This window comes from Eleutherodactylus coqui, chromosome 9, assembly GCF_035609145.1.
Source record: "Eleutherodactylus coqui strain aEleCoq1 chromosome 9, aEleCoq1.hap1, whole genome shotgun sequence".
NCBI classification, from domain to species: domain Eukaryota; kingdom Metazoa; phylum Chordata; class Amphibia; order Anura; family Eleutherodactylidae; genus Eleutherodactylus; species Eleutherodactylus coqui.
The window spans coordinates 121849315-121869754 of NC_089845.1; the positions used below are offsets into that span (position 1 = coordinate 121849315).

The 20440-nt window shown below is 43.3% G+C and overlaps 1 protein-coding gene across 1 annotated transcript in view; it reads left to right on the plus strand.

The window, feature by feature from the left end:
• CALB1 (calbindin 1) overlaps nucleotides 1-20440 on the plus strand; it is a 129812-nt gene that overhangs the window by 3194 nt on the left and 106178 nt on the right. The window contains exon 3 of the mRNA XM_066579026.1: nucleotides 9129-9203. Within this exon, the coding sequence (XP_066435123.1) occupies nucleotides 9129-9203 (75 nt within the window). The remainder of the gene's footprint in view (nucleotides 1-9128; nucleotides 9204-20440) is intronic.

Genomic DNA, 20440 nt, shown 5'->3' on the forward strand with positions numbered 1-20440 from the left:
TCTCCCTTGTTCTTTACCTGTTCCTCTTTACATGGCAAGGTCTGCTAATCTTTCTTCTTCAGTCTCACCATCCTATTCTATTTGCATCTTCTCTCATTATTTTTCTTCCTTATCACTCTTGTGCTTTTGCATTCCATCCTTTTATCGTTCCTTCTCTTAATTCCCTCCTATGAAATTTCCTTCTATACTTACTCTCCTTTTTTTTCTAGTCTCCTCCTCTTCCTTCACCCATTCTAAATTCCGTTCTTTCTCACCCTTTCCATAGTCTCAACTTGTTTCTTTTAATTGTGTCGTCTCCTCCTCCCCTTCCTTCCTCTCCTTTGCCCTTCCCTTCTTTCTTCCTTTGCCATTCTATCTCCTTTTCTAGTCCCATCCCTTCTTCCATCAACTCCTTTACCTCATTCATTCATCTTTTTCTCTTTATAACCTATTTCTTTTCTTCTCTTCTGTTCCTTTCTATAACTTAACTCCTGTAACCTTCCCATTCCTCTCCTTTCCCTTATCTGCACTATTAATTCTATCCTCTTCACCTTCCATTCCCACTTCTCCTTTGCCCTGCCCTTCCTTTAATCCTCTTCTATCTCCCTCCTTCTATTCAATCCTGTATCCTACTCATCCCTTCTTTCTTCTTTCTGCCTTGCTTCTCCCCTTCATTATCTGTTCACATCCTTTAACATAGTAACATAGTTCGTTAGGCCGAATGAAGACAATGTCCATCTAGTCCAGCCTTCTATCCTCCTGTGCTGATCCTTTAGTTCCTCTATTCTAACCCTTCTTCTCCCTTCACTTTTCTATTCTCCTCTTCCTTCCTCCTCCACTCTCCTTTCCTCTACTCTCCTTCCTTTTTTGCTCTTCCTTTCTACACTCTCCACTTGTTTCTTTTAATTGTATCTTCCTCTCCTTTGCCCTTCCCTTCTTTCTTCCTCCTACTTTCTATCTCCTCCTTCTCCTCTCCCATCCTTTCCTCCACCAACTGCTTTACCTTATTTATGCCTTTTTGCTTCTTATAGCCTATTTCTTATCTTTTCTTCCATTCCTTTATATCATTTAACTCCTCTAACCTTCCCAATCCTTTCCCTTCTCTTATCATCTGCACTCTTAATTCAATCCTGTTATCCTTCACTTTCTTTTGCACTTTCCTTTTGCCCTGCCATTCCTCTAATCTTATTCAATCCCCCCTTCCATTCATTCCTATATTTTATTCATCCCTCCTTTCTTCTCCCCTTTAATATCATTTACCATCCTTTACTTACTCTATCCTTCCTCTTGCCCTCCATTCCCTTTTCCATTCTACTCTTCACTTCTCTTTTTTTCTATTTTTTCCTCCTGTTACGTCCTTTCCTTTTACCTGCTTGTCCTTCTTTCCATCTCCTATGCTACCCTCCTTCTTCCATCCTCTGCTCTACCTCCATTTTTTTCTTCCAGCCTCTCCCCTTTTTTACCATACTTTCCTTGTCATTTCTATTTTTCATCTACCCTCCTCACATTTACCTGTTTCTTCACATATCCAATACAAAAGGTCATTCAGTATTTAGATAATCACCAATATGATGACTACAAAGTATTTTTGCATGTTACCTTTTAAACTAGAACTATTATCCTTATTGGATATTTCTGAGGTATCTATACAATCTCACGGCTGTATCCATCATTCCTATAAGAAAAATGTAGAGATCTGCTGTACTTGGTAACTTGACACAAGCCCATGTCTTATAGTATTGCTGCTGCACTTACAAATTCTTCAGAACATTGGCTCTCACAGGAAGGAATCTTGAGGTATCTAGTCATGAATTATTGGTGTTTTTATCTTTATGGTTTGGCTGCGACAATTTTCTGACCTTGTAGAACAAAACTACAGTATGCAGCACTGAAAGTTCCTGGGCAATTTCACTTAAAAGTCAAAAAGTCCCAAAGGGCAGTCACACTCCAGTGATACTTTGCTAAACGTCCCTAATAGTAAGCAGACACTGCATGGCTAGAGCTAGGGTTGGACTCAGAGTGATTGGGGCATTAAAGGTCATGGGCTTCTTATAAACCTCAATGGCCATGATATACTTAATTTCAGTAAGTATAATGCAGTTTACATGCAAATGCAATTAGACCTTTGCAGATACTGTACTTAGTGTCACACTGGCTGCAATCAGGAAGTGGAGCCATGTGACTGTGCCTTCTGCACTGGGCAAAGTGAGTGCCTTCCTCCTGTCACTGCAGAATGTCCTGCAGTTGTCGATTATTGGAATTCTCTTAGTAGGGCTCAGCGCATAATGTGCCCTTCTCAATCCAGCTACATCATCTTCTGTAGAGTATGTACAGATTGGTCTACAGAGAGGCGTTTCCCTTTGCTGTCCAACCAGTCATAATAGTAGTGTATTTATTCTGGGCCCGCCTCTAGATGGGCGCCGGTTATTTTTCTGCCTGAGGTGTCTGTTATGGCAGCAGTCGTCTGCAGCTAAGTTCCAGTGGTGATACTTTTACTATGGGGCTTATTCACCTTTGCCTAGCTTTATTATATAGATAGATAGGATTTCCATCTGTTTTATATTTTTTCCCTACCCACCATCTAGGGACAGAGTCCACCACACCAAAGTTGGTTAGAGATAGCGTTCCCATTCCTGCAATTTTGTTATCATTTTTAGTCAATTAAATGTTTTTACATTTGTCCCTTGTGGACAAGAGTCAAGTCTTGGTGAAATGTACCTGTGACGTCTGTGAGGGGCGCTATTTCTACACCATGCTTGAAAGTGACACTTAGGTTTTAATGTGTGCTCTAACTGATTGATGGTCTATGGATCCCCTCCAGTCATAGGCATTGAGTAGTGCCCTAATGGTCAGTCTGCACTTACACCGAGTTTTTGCTACCCATATTCGTCAATGAATATCCTTAAAAAGAATCATAGATTTGGAAAGGATCTCCAGGGTCATTGGGTTTAACCCCCAGCTCAATCAAGATACAATGTCAGCTATATGTTTAAAAGACATGTAGGGTAGAAATATTCTCATAGCAGTAGAATCAAGTGGGTTATTTTATGTAGAATAGAATATTTTATTCTATTTATACATACAGCGTTGTTCTAAGGCATGGAGACACCTGAATAAATGGAAAACGGTGGTTGAGAACACCATCCTGTGTGGGCATGTTTCTAAGGAAAAGGAGACAAATAAGAGAGGCATGGTGTCCAACATGGTGGCCATTTTGAAAGCCACCATCTTAGAACCAAGTCAATATTTTCAAACTGGAAGGGGTGGGTGTGACATATGTATTTGATAATTTGTAGAGGAATCCAAATTGGTGCTTAAATGTCATGTACCTTTATTCCTGTCAATGTTATTAACAATTGTTCCATGACATGGAACACAATAACGATCCTCTACAGGATATGCTCCATGTGCTCCTCGTTGTTTTGAATTATCAAGGCTATTTTCTTCTCCAATTCACAATGCACTGAGGGCAATACCTTAGTAGAAATGCTGGCACAGGATCTGTTGTGCGCCACACTATAGATTTTGACTGCAAACCTTTGACTGTACATCACTCCTCAGGTAGAAGTCCAAAGGGGTGAGATCCAAAGAGTGCATAGGCGCTCCATTGGGCCACAATGCCCAATTCAGTTTGCTATAAACTGCTGATTCAAAAACTCCTAGACATCACATACATAATGTAAGGGGGGGGGCACCATCTTGCTGGAAGAACACTGGGAATGTGTCATCTTCATTGCACAGTGATGGGAACACCTTGTCATGTAACAATTGCAGATCCTTGGCAGTAGTAAGATTACCGTCAATGAAGAATGGGCCCACTATCTTCGTACCCCACACACTGCACCACACCATGACTTCTTGCGTGCCAACCTTCTTAGAGTGTGAGTTTTGGTTGAACCAGCAGTGAAGATTTTGTTTGTTCACCTCCTGGTTCATGTAGAAGTTTGCTTCATCACTGAACATTGCCATCTCTGCGAAATGTGGGTCATATTGCAATTGCTGCGTCACCCATTCCACAAATTCAATACAGCAATTGGGATTATCCTCACCGAGATGATGCAGCAACTGAATGTTGTATGAGTGTCATTTGTGGTTAGCCACTATCCACCAGATGGGGGTTTGAGTCACCCTAATTTCCTGGGACAGACGCCAGGTTCTACGATGTTGGCTCTTGCAGAAGGACACCAGGATGGCCATTGTTATTGCTTTATCTGTAGCAGTTTTGTTACATCCACTTTTTGACAGGTCCAACACAGAGCCCATTTGGCGAAATTTAGCAAGCAATTTGCCAACTGTGCCATGGCCGATAAGTGGTCTGCTAGAATGCTTGAAAACCACTGCAATGACTTAGGTACTGCGTTGACCATAGATAAGAACAATCCCTGTCCTCTCCTTGCGTGTTAATCTCGCAACCATATCTGTAACAAAGAGAAAATGACTAATAACTTTGGCAGGAATAAAGGTATATCCCATTTGGATTCCTCATCAAATTCTATAGCAGAAACATATGTCACATGTATCTCTTCCCATCTGAAAATATCGGCTGGGTTCCAAGATGGCAGCTTTCAAAATGGCTACCATGTTGGACACCGCCCCTCACATTTTTGCCCCTTTCTCCTTAGCAACATGTTACACACAGGATGGAGTTCCCAAACATCGTTTTTAGAGATGAGCGAATATACTCGTTTCGAGTAATTACTCGATCGAGCACCGCGATTTTCGAGTACTTCCGTACTCGGGTGAAAAGATTCGGGGGGCGCCGGGGGGCGGCGTGGCGGAGTGGGGGGCAGCAGCGGGGAACAGGGGGGAGCCCTCTCTCTCTCCCTCTCCCCCCCACTCCCCGCTTTAAACCCCCCACTCACCCATGGCGCCTCCCGAATCTTTTCACCCGAGTACGGAAGTACTCGAAAATCGCGGCGCTCGGGCGAAAAAGGGGCGTGGCCGAGTAGGTTCGCTCATCTCTAATCGTTTTACATTCATTCAGGTGTCTCCATACCTTTGCACCACCCTGTAGATCTATCTCCTTCTGACCAAGTCAGTTTTATTCTACTTTGAACTCTTAATAGTTCTTAATTCCTGCAGTTTATGATACACTTTAAAGTTATATTAAAATATAGGACTTGCAGAGTACATATGTATGAAGTCTGATTTCTAAAGCTCCCATTGAACCCAATAATAATGATGTATGCAGAGAGCACTCCATAGTGGTCACTTCAGGTAGTTAGAATTATATATTTCCACTGCATGTTTATATAAAGAGAAACAGGTGATTTGGGGTTCTTTAAAAGTTAAACAGACCTCTTCCACCTGTAAAGATATAGTGTGAAACTTGTCAATATATACAATTCTGGACCTAAAAACTAAATGCTGTTCATAGACATTGACTCTTTTATTCATCTTTTTTAAGTTTTGATCACTCATACAATAGTCATTGTTGCTTATTTTGTTACATACAAACTAATTCCATGAGCTGGACTATGTTAGGGTTACTCATCAGTAGGCGCACCAGTGGTTATAGCTTCACCAGTCAGCTGCTAGGAACACTGTCTGGTTCCTGTATGCATTGAGAACTATCTACACATCTATGAAAATAAGTCAAAAACAAGGAAAGACCCTTTTAGAGGCAACCTGGTAGGTCTTCCATGCTCTCCAGGCTTCAGGGTATAGTGATAGTTACGCTGATTTCATTGGTCTGTCATTGTACCAATTGGTTTGGTAGTTTTGCAAGTCTTACTTTTTGCAACATTGCATGGCTGGACTGGAGATGAGTGCATTGAAGCTCATGTATATTCATATATGCATACTACCCCCCGCCCTCCTTGTCCTTCCTGATACTGATTGGCAGGTCAGTATATGGAGGGAGAAGGATCGCGGAGTAAGTCCTTTGCGCTATGAACAAGACTTTTGTTGCATGCATATTGGTGCATTTTACTATATTTTTCTCGCACGCAGGGCATGTGCATTTGCGCGCAGCAGGTGAACACACCCTGATTTAAATGGCTATTTAGCCTATTGAGCTCCATATGTGTTCATTACTTCAAAGAATCAGGCAGCGTCTGGCAAACGGAAAGGTGAAGGCAGTTTAGCAGAGCAATACTGTCTCCCCCCCGCCCAATGGCAATCCGGACTCAGCGTATATGCGGCAGACCCGAGCCATCGGAGCGGGAGCACAAACAGCAGATTTGTGCGCCCATTTACTCAATTTTTGGTCGCACTGTGGCTGTGGCACAGCCGACCTGAAAATCGCTATGCATGTGTGAATGAGCCCTGAAGCTTCATTCACATGGGTGCAATGCTATTTGGTCGGCCATGTCACGGCCACAGTGTGGCCAGAAATCGCATGAACGAGAGGTAGTCGTGATCAAGTCACAACTGCAACTTCTATTTTAATGCCAATTCAGATGGCTGTGGCTGTGGCACATATACACTGTAGCCCTGGGATACCATTCCTGCCCCCTCTCCACACCCCTTGCTGGCTTGCGACAAGGTGAGGGGGTGGGAGCTTAGCAGAGCTAGTCCCTCCCCCTCTCCACTCCAGCCTATGGCAGCTGCCAGCAAGGGGCAGGGGGCAGGACTTTAGCACACGAGCTCCCGCCCCATCCCACCCCCTGTCATTGCAGACAGCCATCAACGAGTGGAGAGGGGGAGGGAAGGGGAGGGAGTTTAGCAATCATGCTGCTAACTGCCTCCCACCTCCCTTCTCCTGCAGTTGTCATAGGCTCCCATAGGAGTCTATGGCAGCGGCCACTGTATTCAAGAACTATGTTTTCTGGCCAGTGTAAAATATGGCCAGCTGGAATGCACACCATATGTGCTATCTTGGGCGGCTGGTCATTTTTACGCATCAGTAATACGTCCATCTAAACTGATGCATTGGAAACCAATGCATCAGATGGGTAGTATATATATCGGTCAGCCATGAAAACATGGTCGATATACCTTTTTGTGAAAGAGCCCTTACTGTGCACATGGAAAGAATTATCAATCATCATCTGGAAGGAGGAGGAGGAGGATGAAAGGAGTGTGCACATATTAATAAGCATGAGATTCATTGGACACATCTCCAGTCCAGGCCTGAAAAGTTGCAAAAAGTAAGATCTGCAAAACTACTAAACCAACTGGTATAAATGACAGTCCTCAGAAATCAGTGTGTGTGTCACTATACCTTGCCCAGGCAGCTTAGAGGACCTGACAGGTTCCCTTTAAAGGGGTTGTCCAGCTACTGGACAACATTCACCCTACAGAGCACACTAACAAAAGGAGCAGCACTTACCTGTCCTCTGCCATCGCTATCCAGAACTACAACCCTGTCATAGTCCCGGTGTTTGTTGTGGCAGATGATGTCACTGCTTTAGCCAATCGTAGGCTGCAGTGTCACTGTTCCTAAATCCTGGCATCATGGCATCTAGGATGTGAGAGCTGATGCCAGGAGAATGGGCAGTGAGGCTGTAGCCTCTGATTGGCTGCCGCGGTCAGGAGCATTCATGAAATCATCTGCCACAACAATCACTGGGACCACAGCAAGGCTGCAGTCCTGGATCATGGTGGCAGAGGACGTGTAAGTACTGCTCCTTTTATTTTAGTACAATGGATCCTATAGCGGAAATGTTGTCCTGTAACCGGTCAACCCCTTTAAATCAGATGATCTGCTAGAAGCCCTAATAAAGCTGAAGTAAATAGACTATAAAGTGTCAACTAATTACTAAAATAAAGAACACTCTAAATGCTAAAATAGTACCCCTCAATATGCCCATCAGTTACATGGACACCAAGAGGGCTTATGTGTATATAGTATGTTAGTTGTATTATAGGATGTGGGTTTGTCGTTGACTACTTCTATCTCAATCTCTTTAGACTTGCATGACAGTAAATGTCCTGTTGGGGGGGCTTTATATCAGGGAAACAGGACAAAAACTGAGAGCCAGGATGAGATCTCATTGCCACTCAGTTAGAGGGGGAAAGACTGAACTACCTGTGGCAAAACATTTTTATAGTCAAGGACACAGCATAGAGCAGAAGAGAGTTATCATACTGAAGGGCAATTTCAAGTCGCAGTGTCACAGAAGACTTTGGGAGTACAAATTCATGGCCATGTTTGATACCCTCAAGAATGGAATAAACCTTAGCCTGGGATTCTGACATAAGTGGAAAATATGAAAAGTCTGAAAGAGGTAAAAAGAAATATCCTCTTCCCAATCATTTTTTTCCCCTTTCTTTAAAACTTCATAAAAATTCAGAACTTGACTTGTAATAATGTTGCCATCCAATAGGTGGTGCTGTGTCTCCTCCCATGTGCAGGCTAAAGGAGAGATAAGACTTTCATAAAACTTTCCTGAGCTCAGTGGACTGATTAAGTATTTATGTCTCAGCTCAGTTTGTCTATTTTAAGTTTTGAGTGCAAAACAATCTCAAATTTCTGCGTGTGAACATTTGTATTTCAATCAATGTCCTCTCTGCATTTGTATATTATATATGTGCCCGATCCAAACCAGTTCCATTCTAGCCTGATGAAGGATCAAGAGACGATCCAAAAGCTTGCTGTAACATCATGTATTTTTGTTAGCCATTAAAAGGTATCACATCTACAAGATTACTTGGTTTCTCTTGCTGAGAACAATCACTCTTTGCTCTACTGGCTAACACCGTACCAAACCTTTTTTTTTTCATTTTACTCAGTATGCAAGAAATAGAACCCATTGATTTCAGGGGGTTTGTGCACATTTCCGTATTTTGCATACACATGCTCTACTTTTATGCACATTTGTACACCAAGGGTCTCCATAGAAGTCAATGGTGGGTGCGCAAATGTGCGCACAATACGCAAGGAGATGCATGATACGCTGCGTAATTGCTCAGGAATAAGTACAAATCTGGAACTCATTAGACTATTATCTGCTGCACACAAATGAACAGGCCCTGCAGGAGCAAAGAGTAAAGTAAAGTATGCTGACACACAATTAAAAAAACCTTGTATATAGCGCAAATATGTTGCACTGAGGCGTGCATAATTGCGCATATGCCAGTGTGAAGCCAGCCTTACAGTGCTATTGAATTATAAAGTGATGCAGTGTAATTCCTGATACTGTTCAGTGTAGTTCACTGCTACCTCAGAACTCCAGGAAATTTATAAAAAATGTCTTGTTTTCTAGGAATTATCAGATAAAATGAAAGCCTTCGTGGAGCAGTACGGGCAAAACAGCGATGGGAAGATCGGTATCGTAGAGGTAAGACCACGCTCGCTCTTAGAGCAATTTTCTCTGCATTTTATGGGCTAAGCAGCTGCTAATGTGCAGGAAAGGGTTGTACAGTATGAATTAGGGACTTTTCATCCATTTGTGATACAGTCATGAAGAAAATGAACAGAGCTCAAGAAAATTAGCAAGGAGCGGTATAAATGAAGCGTATTCATTATCTTGTCTTGTGTAAATTCTCCGAGCAGAAGCTTTTGTGCTTCTCCCTATGGAAAGCAGAAATAACTCAAACCACGGTAATGTGACACTGGATGGAGGCATGAAGCCCAAACAATCCTATGTTTTACAGTAGTTGTTAGCACAGGGAATTTTAATTCAATTGTGACCTTATTTGCACTTTGAACAGAAGTGCATGAGAATTAAAGAAAAACACGGAACAAAAAAGTACCCTGTAGGAGATTTTTTTAAATCGTCTTCTACCAGTGGATGGATAGGATGGCACGCTCTGCAGAATGTGATTGTGTACTCCTTGTGCAGAAAGCAGCATCGCCACACCAGAACAGCTCTGGGAATAAATGCTATACCAGAACCAAGCTCATAACATAAAAACAGCACCAGAAGTCAGCACATCGCATAAATACAGCACCAGAAGCAAGGTCATAGCATAAATGCAGCACTGTAACAGCTCTGGGAATAAGTGCTATACCAGAACCAAGCTCATAGCATAAATACAGCACCAGATCCAAGCTCATAGCATAAATACAGCCCCACAGCCAAACTTAGTACATAAATACAGCCCCAGAACTAAGCTTAGTAAATAAGTTCAGTAGCAGACTTAAATAATCATGTTGCAGATGGGCTGACAATAGTGCCTCAGGTCATCAGAGGGGAGGAGACAGAGCTAGGATGATTCATGTAGCTCTACAAGATGCTGCCTCGTGGAGGAAGTCGATCATCTGGCCAGGCTGACTTGGCCAGGGGCAATTGCTTACATCCCCATGGTGCCCCCTTCCAAGCTAGTGACCAATTCACTGTGTAATTGCGCAGGTAACACAGCTGAAGCTGGTCATGCCCCTTACCCCACATGATACCTTGATACCTTGTGTGATATGGTTGTATATTCCCCCATACCCTTTCCAGATAGGAGGCAATGTAGAGCTGTTGTATTGAAAATAACGTGGCCAAGACAAGAGGAGCCCACCCGTACAATTGGAATCTGAATTTGAGGGATCCTGCGCAAAGACATATGAAATGGCATGTCCTGCCCCTATGGATCGCCATGGTGTGCTACAGCAGTATTGTACATGCCTATACTACTTCCAACGGCAATGGTGAACTTGGGCAAAACAATCACAATAGGGAAAGAATGGATTGAGCTACTAAGCTAATTCTTATTATTGGTTTCTATATGGTAGCACTGCAGAAAATATGTATTAGGCTGCCTGCCCACAGGCATTTTTGCATTGCGTTCCCTGCGGTGATAATCCAGCCGGGGAGAACGTAGTGCACGCTTTCCATGGCATTGCCATGGAAAGCGCATCCTCCCTGTCGACGAATGGAGAATCATAGCGATTCTCTGCTCACGGGCGGCAAACGCAGCATTCTGCAAATTGCCGCGATTTTCGCAGTCAGCCTATCTGTCAGATAGACTCAAAGCAGAGATCCGTCTGCTGGCTCCTGCTCCCCGGCGGCGGTTCCCACGGTGAAGATCTGCCGCAGGATACCGCAACGTCTGTGGACAGGCAGCCTTAAATGACGCACATTCAAACAAATGAGCAAACTTGTAAAACATGGTCTTGCTGTGTTCTTCAGCCCTCAAGTCTTCCATGGTACTACGTCTTCACATTGCTGTGGATTTCTTATGGCATCCATCTGTCTTAAAAGCTATGGACACCTTTCGAGGGGGTGAGTGGGATTTTTCCACTTAAATGCATGTATTTTGGGCTGACAATCATTTTTGCAATGGGGTGTTGTTAAAAAGTTTTACACTGTTTGTCTTCTGCAACTTCTACATATCACTGTATATAAACACTGCAGTCCCAATAGGAGATCCGTCAGTGAGGCTGGAGTGATGGCTTGGTTTTCAGCTCTTATGTCTCTACGCACAAAAACAGAGCGTGTTGCGGTCTTTTTTTGCACGTGACAAATGTGCGCGCAAAAGCGAAAGTGAGAATGAACATATTGAAAACAATTGGTTCTATACTCATTGCGCGCAAAAATCCTGTGTGCACAAAAACATGCGCAAGTGTGCTTGTGTGAAGACGCCCTTAGACGTCAGTCCAGCCTCTCTGACGGATCTACTGTGTATATATACAGTGATATGTAGAAGCTGCAGAAAACAAATAGTGCAAAATGTTTAATAAAACCCCATTGCAAAATGATCGTTAGCCCAAAGTACATACGTTTAATTGAGAAACCCCCCCCTCCATTCTCAAGGTCTCCATAGCCTTCAGTAGATTGTATAGACAGAGTTAGTGGATGCAGGTACTAGATACATAGTAACCAGGCTATATGGGCATGTAAGACTTGTAATAACTGGATACAGTAAAATCTAATGTTACATTATGCTTTATAACAACTTGTAGAATGCTGTAAATATCCATTATCATTGAGTCTCTGCAAAAAAAAAACAGTAATTAAATCTAGAAGCTGATGATGGGGGACTTCCTCCTCTGTAATTGTACCTTAATGAGAGTTTGGTGGATACATTTAAGTAAAGTCTTATGTTCTGCGGTTGTTAAGAAGATAATATGAAAAGGAAGACCATAATTGATTGTAGCCGCGTACGTTGTCCTACAGGATGGAGTAGAACAAGGATCTGCAGGAGGTACGAGGTGTCAGCAAACACCCAGATCATCCAGTACAAATGCCGTGTACATGTAGCAGATGTAGCCGTCGCCAGGCTCTGGCACAATATATACGTGGCAGGTACAGGCCAGGATTAGGAGCAGATGGGCTTTGCAGAGTAGTCACATAGGGGTTCTTTCATTGCTAGTTTATTGCATCCCTGTGCCATGTCTTACCCATTCAGGCCCTGCACCTAACATAACATGGTATACAGGTTTTAGTTAGTGTGTTCTTTTAAATGATAGAAAGCACCCGAATTAAGACTGGCTTCACACAGCCGATAAAAGTGTGTGAGATTTGTGCATTGCAAGATGCACAATTCACGCACAAATATGAGCCCCATTCATTTAAATGGGTTCATACACATGAGCGATGTTTTCCCGCATGGCATCATGATGGAATGCTATGCGGGAAAAGAAATTGCAGCATGTCCTATCTAGCTGCGTGAGCTTGCAGCGCCGGCCCCATTGAAAGGGATAGGGGACTCCACAATCCTCTGCCGCAGCTGTGACAGCTGCAGAGATCCCCTTGCATTTGCTCGGGCTTTCAGATGGATGGCGAGCGCAATATGGGGGCGGGATTCACAGCCCCATATCACGTTCGCCCGTGTGAAGTTAGCCTTAGGGCAGTTTCAGATGGCCGTATGCACAATTACACTCACCACTATGGAGCGTAGTTGCACATGAACATGTTTTTTATCACTTCTCGGGCCATTCAAACTTCTCGCTATAAAGCAGGAATTTAAGAAAAAAAAAGCAGGAAGGCAGCTCTGCCCTGTGTTTTCTCAGCCGCACAATTAACAGGCAAGAATTCCAATGGTGAAAACGAAACCATTGAAATCAATGGTTTTGTTTTGTCCCGTTATGCGTCCGTGATTCCCGGTTGCATAACGGGACAAATACACGCCGTGTGTTAAAACACAAAACTCGCACAAATATGAAATTCATTCTTTTGAATAGGTTTATTCACAAGAGCGATTTTTGCTTTGGGCGCTCCCTTGGATTGCCCCGCCCATTGTTTTCAATGGGACCTAAGAAGATATCGCATGGTACTCCCATACCGTGTGCCATGTGATGTAATGTTTCTCGGTGACCTTTTAAGGATCCTTCCTCTGTCTTTTTTTTTGCCTGATGAAGGGTCCATAGAAGACCTGAAAGCTCGCTGTAACATCATGTATTTTTGTTAGCCATTAAAAGGTATCATATCTATAAGATTACTTGGTATCAACTTGGCTGCAGACCCTGATCATAGCTGTGCTCCAATGGAATAGAACCGAAAGGCAATTACCACTGAGGAAAATAAATATCAGGCTTCCGTCACCAATAGGGCAGTGCCTTAAATCTAATTTTTTAAGACTGTAATTGAAATTAAAGATGACCCGCAGCTCTCCTGACGTGTATGTTTTAGTAAATGGTTGTATTGCAAATAAAATAACAATTCTTGTAATTCTGTTTTACCATTCCTTTGTTATTGCTCCTGGAAATATATTAGTAAATTGACAGCTGGGTTTTACCATTTCCCTTGTCAATCGGTTGTGTCTCTACACTGATGTTTCCCAACTTTTTTTCTCATGGCACCCCTGCAAAAAGGAAACAAAATCTATCTCGCTCCCCCTTCCCCACTTTTCCCTGCAGCATCCCGAGGAGCTTCTTTAGGTACACCAGGGTCACCATGGTTGGGGATCACTGCTCTATTCAGTCTCACACTGTAAGCACTCATTGGACAGTCTCCCTCTTTGTAGGGACACACCTTATTGACAAGGGGGATGGTAAGACCCAATAGTCAATTTATTCATACATTTCCAAGAGTTTTCCAAAATGAAAAAATATTTTCGGGGTAGGGATTGGTGTAAAATAAAGAGATAAACCTTAAGTGGCTCCGCCATCCAGCACAGGAACCTTGTTACCGACTGCTCTGATTGCAGAAGGAGCCACGTTATTCACGTGCCGATCGTTGTGCACATGACTGCCCAGCTAATCACAGGCTTCAGCAGTCACAGGGCATTCATATGAAGATTACTGCTAAACCCTATCATTGACTGAGCGGTCACATGTACAATGAACGGGACATGAATACCATGGCTTAATAATAATCTTTATTTATGTAGCGCCTACATATTCTGCAGCGCTTATAGATCAGAGGGTACACATGAAGAAAAGTCAGAAGTTATATACAGTGTAAGACTCATCAAAAGGAACAGTGGGGGTGAGAGACCTGCCCACGTGAGCTTACAACCCATCATGTAAAGGGGTGACACAAGAGGTACAAGTGCTTCCAGGCAGCAGAATGCCTAATGCAGCGGCCAGGGACTGGAGGGCAAGGTAATAGAAGGGTTAAGTGGGAGTGAACATAGTAGGAATGGGTGGAGCTAGAAGAAGAAGTGGGAGGAGAGTCAGACAAGAAGAAGAAGGAAGAGAAGAGGACAGTAGTGAAAGGAGCACAGCGTGGAAGATAGAGGAAAAAGGTTTTGGAAGACATGAAGAGGGTTACTGGCAGTTGTTAAGTGGACATATGGAAGGTTGAGTTTTTGGAAGTCATCACTGCTGGGTTTGAGGCGAAGAACTTTCCATGCTAGCTGCGGTATAGGATGAGGAGGGTTGGCAAGCCCGAGGAGATTGGGGTTACGAACGCCCGTGGTGTTTTTACGGTTTCAAGAAATCGGGACGTATCTTAGCATGGGAAGGGTTAATAGTTTTTTAAAGTTTTAAAAGAGTTTAAATGTTTGAAAAGTTTGTTAATAAAGCTGTGGCCCACCCCACATTTAACACACAGAAGTATTAAGAGTCTTTGTCATAAGTAAGTAAGGGAGAGAGACAGTTAGGTGATGTACCTCCAGTCTTGTCCGGCCATCTTCTATAAATAGGGTATTATAAATCATGCCATATGAGCGGTCACCAGCCAGTGTCTGCATATGTTCAGCTTCTTCTGAGATCAGAGCAGAGGAAAATAGGATTCCTGCTCTGCATTGGTGGGGTTGACTTAAAGGGGTATTCCGGGACTTCACAAACTTTTAACCTTTTAACACAGCCAAATGCAGGGAAGCGTTCAACAATGCCTGTTGGTCACCATAAATGAGTGCTTGTGCTGTCCTGATTTGGAGACTTCTTCTAATGTAATGATCATGGTCAGAGGCTCCTAGCTTCCTGTCCTGACCTTCTGGTCTCTGCCACATGAATATTCATGAGCTGGGGGGGCAGTCAGGATCAGAGGACCACCCAAAGTTCCTAGCAGGCACAGATCTAATCTCAGAAGAGGATACTGCATGCTCACTAACACAGCCCAGCACCGCAGCCTTCTCCCTCTAGCTGTTACTGCTCTGATGGCTGTCCTGGTTGGGTAGTAGAACGCAGTCTATTCATAGATAGGAGCTCATGTTTTGTTCATGGACAAAATAGGTAAATGTGCATTAAAGGCTACACTTCTGGATGGTGTGTAATGTAGAGTATACATCTTATCCCAAAGCATTGGCATTCATTGGAGAAAGGATTTGGAAGGTAAAGGTGTATATTGCTCTGTATGGGTGATTTATAATATATGTATAACGTATATATCATTTCACAGTATGATGATCCACTGCAAACTAGGATTGTTCTCTTGTATGCCAGTAGATCACAGTTGCAGCTATAGCTCTACCTCTTATATTTAGCTTTGTGAAGCAATGAGAGCAGTTAGATGATCACCGTGGGTTAGTGGGTGGGATGTAGTATTCATGAGCTGTATGTGGGTGGAGGATACATGGTGAACAGGCAGAGGTGCAGCCCAGGGGATTCTGGGAGATGTAGTAGAGCAGAACAGGAGGACTGAACAGGGAGTACTGATGTAACAAAGCACAATGAGGAGGAGAGCAGAAAAAGCAGAGGAAAGGTAATGGATGGACTCTAGCAGTGGGAGATGATTTATGACTCTTTCAGAATTTGACTTTGGTCTCGAAATACCCCATTAAGGGCTCCTGCACACTTGCACGTTTTTTTTTCACATGATATCGCTGCGTTTTTTTCACGTGATTGTCAATGGGACTTTCTAATGTTAAAAACGCATTGGAGGTTGGTGCTTTGTGATTTTTGTGTGATGCGTTTTTAACATTAGAAAATCCCATTGACAATCGCATGAAAAAAATGCAGCGATATCGCGTGAAAAAACACGCAAGAAACACGCAAGTGTGCAGGAGCCCTAAGGAGGTGAGTATGAATTATTTCTTTATTTTACACCATTACCTGCCCCTAAAGTTCTTTTAGAACCTCTTTATAGGAAGTCATGTTGGGGTCTGCAGCTCCATGTTTATAGACAATGCAGCTTTTGTGTTGGCGATCTATTAACCTTGATGAATGAAAACTTTTCCCAAATTTTGTGCAATTAACACCTGTATGACTTTTCCAATGATATGCGTGTGTGATGCTTCCACACAAATCTTACTTAAACCACGTCAATAGTATCTAAATCAAATGGACCTTCCGCTAAGCACACCTCCTTTGTAATTCATTAACATGAGAGACATATACCGTATATACTCGGGTATAAGCGAACCTGAATATAAGCTGAGGCACCTAATTTTACCACAAAAAAATGGGAAAACTAGGTGCCTCGAGTATAAGCCTAGCTAGACTAGGTAAGAAAAAAACAAAAACACAATACTCACCTCCCATCTGGTGTCTGTGTCTCCAGCGCGATGCTCTCCCCGGCGGTGCTGCAAACTGCTATGTAATTCTCCCAGCTGTCATCTCTCTGCCTGGCTTTGAATTTCCCTGCTGTCAGCAAGTAAGCACTGTGATTGGATCGAGTGCTAGCCAATCACAGCCAGCGCTCGATGAACCAATTACAGCCATTCAGTGATGTCATTTACTGAATGGCTGTGAATGATCGAGCACCGGCTGTGATTGTCTGTCGTTCAATCCAATCACAGCGCTTACTTGCTGATAGCAGTGGAATTCAAAGCCGAGCAGAGAGATGACAGCTGGGAGAATTACATAGTAGCTTGCAGCACCGCCAGGGAGACCATTGTGACGGGAACACGGACGCCGGTTGGCAGGTGAGTATTGTGTTTTGTTTTTTTCTACCTAGTCCCTCACTCGAGTATAGGCTGGGATGGGGGGGGGGGCATTTTCAGCATTAAAAAATGTGCTGAAAAAGTCGGCTTATACTCGAATATATACGGTAGATGTTACAATCCCTATAAAGTGGGATGTATACAAATCTATTCCACCTATGAACAATGTATTCTCTAATGTACACAGAAGTTGCATTATCCAATCACTTACTGAACAGCATAATTGAAAATATTTGCATAAAATTTGAATATCAGTTGTTAAATCCTATACACACTATACGATAATCTGTACTGCAGATTCATTGACAGGGTACATAAATGTCGCATATTTAATACATATATGCCAGTACTTCAGGCTTCATGTATAATGTATACGCGCCCATATTATAGCTAAGTCTCTGAATTTCCCTCTTTCCTGATGAAAGCTTCTCGTACACCATATAACGATGACTTTACTAACATACTGTAAAATACCTGAAAGGAAATTTCGTGTTATCAGGCCTCCTAAGACGCACACACAAAACTGCGATAAACAGAAGAGCAAAAAAGTCATGGATTACTGCCTTGCAGATTGCGGGTATCCTTGCTAGTAGTTAAGTGCAGACAAACCCTTAAACTTACTCACCTCCCCCACGGTCCCATCGCACTTTCCGTATGGCGCCAGGCATCTTCTGTCCCACATCCTGCGGAATGAAATAGAAAGCGCAGGGTGGCAGTTAAGGGGGTCCAGCATTGGCGCTGTCACTGCTAATTGTATTTGCATCTTAAAGATGTGATTACAATTAACTTTAAATTCTGCCATAGAGGGTCAGCGGGCAATGCGGTTGGCCCACTGTTCCCAGGCAGACAGCGGCTCTTTTAAATTGACCCCCCCCCCTGCAGTAGGGAAGGGGCGCCGCCTGAGGCAGAGAACTCAACTTGCCTCATAGACGTGGCGCTCCTGTGTGCACCTCAGTTAATACTTTTTTTTTCTATTAAGACATATATACTTTCTGAATGACTAAAACATTGTGTGAACAGCCCCTAACAGGTAAGCCAGACATTATGCATCTCCCTGTGACCTAGATCTAGGGATAACACAGTGTAGGAGTTTTGCCAGGAGTGTTCCTTTAAAGGGGTTGTGCTAAGTTATAAAGTTATCTTCTATCCACAGGATAGGGGATAATTTTACGATAGTTGAGGTTCTGATGCCAAAAAGAGGGGTCCAGTCAGTCCCTGGGTGAATGGCATAGGCGCACCATTCACTGCGATGACAACGCCAGGGATTATAGAATTCAAGCACTTTGGCAATCTTTAACGCTGTCATTGAAGTGAATGGAAGAGCAGCGTGCCTGTGTGACCTCCACTTTATTTACCCGGGGACGGACCAGATTCCCGTTTTTGGGATCAGTGGGGATCACAGGAGTCAGACCACCACTGATCAGAAAGTTACTCCCTATACTGAGGATAAGGGATAACTTTATACCTTGCTGATCCCTTTTAACTACAAAGCAAGTCACCAGCAACCACCGATGGAGGAGCACTAAATATATTTTATACCGATGCATATCAGTTTAGATTGTTTTTCTTAATCAGTCTTTTGGATCCGATCCATTTCAGGACACATCAGACTGCATTCACACCAGCGTTATCATTTCTGTGTTTGTGAAGTGATACAGTGCTATACTGGCTGTATGGTTGTGTGTGAACATTTATAGTGGGCATTGAATTGTGCATAAGGTTACTTGCAGGTATAATGGCCAAATGTTTTTCTGCAGTGGCCTATGGATAGGGGTCACAATTGTAACTCTGGCCCACAAAGGTTCCCCTTGCCACGCAGTAACCGCCACTCAATTCCGTCCCACAATGTACATCATCCTTACTTGTGCTCTCAGCAGGGCAGTGCTGCCTTCGTACTTTAACTCCTCCACCTATCAAAGAATCATTGAGATCTAAAGAACCCAAGTCAAGAACATAGAGGAAGCAAATCCATAGAATCATAGAATGGTAGAGTTAGAAGGGACCTCCAGGGTCATCGAGTCCAACCCCCTGCTCAATACAGGATAACTAAATCATCCCAGACAGTTGTCTGCCCAGCCTTTGTTTGAAGACTTCCATTGAAGGAGAACTCACCACCTCCCGTGGCAACCTGTTCCACTCATTAATCGCTCTCACTAATATATAATCTGTTCTCCTCCTATTCAGTTTCATCCCATTGCTTCTAGTCTTTCCTTATGCAAATGACAATAGGGCTGATGCCTCTGTACTGTGACATCCCTTCAGATATTTCCTGACAGTTCCTCTCAGCCTTCCTTTTTGCCATCTAAACATTCCCAGATCCTTTAACCGTTCCTCATAGGACATTATTTGCAGACCGCTCACCATCCTGGTAACTCTTCTCTGAACTTTGTCTATGTCTTTTTTTAATTGGGGTGCCCAGAACTATATCTTGTAATAATGATATATGGTGGTCCCCCTTCCTCCTTCACTGTAGGTCTTGCCTCATCACCTACCAAGTGGCAACATCTTGCCAGCAACTGCTGAAAATGTTCTCACTGCCTGCCTGCAGAGTTCAGAAAGTATGGCGGTGGGACCTGTGGAGAGGAAGGTTCCCCAGCCAAGAACAGCTTGCAGGATCCTCACTGCTTCCAACACAAGGACACCCAGAAGGGCAAGACCATGGACAGATTAATTCAAAGGAGGAAGGAGCCACACACAGGCAATGGTGGGACACATATAGAGACATAAAGCAAAGCAGGGTAAGGGGTGGTATCAGGGTTATGCTGCCTTACATATCTGTTCCAAGGCTTACCCAAACAAGATTCTGTAACCCCTCCTCCCTCAAACTGTTGGAAGACTACAACGCCCAAAATATCAGGGCATCTGCTGATTTTCCTGATCTGCTGGTAGTTGCAGTTTTCCTCAGGCTAATAATCCCCTTAGGCCTTGTGCATTCGATGGAATTTGACACTGATTTTGCTGCGGAATAGTTCTGTGTGGATTCTGCATCAAATCCACATTCCATTCATTTCATTGGGAACCTACAGTGAATAATAAACACATTACTATTGAAAACATTTTTGTTTGACCCAATCCCACCTACAAGTTCTAGCATCATGAACAGGATAGGCCAACACCAGGTGTGGTAGCAGAAAATGGGAGAATCTATCAAATCACTGGGACCAATTATTGCATATACAAAATCAACCTCACCAACAGGAAATCACTTGCAGCTCCCTCTTCTCCAAATTCTAATGGTTCCTTTTCTTAAACTTCTGGATCAGTAGTTGATGTGTTGTATAATCCACTACTGGTTGTACAAGGTGGACGTATCTCCACTGTCACCCCCCAATGAGACATTGAAAGCTGGTTTAAATCATTATGTACTCTAATATACGTA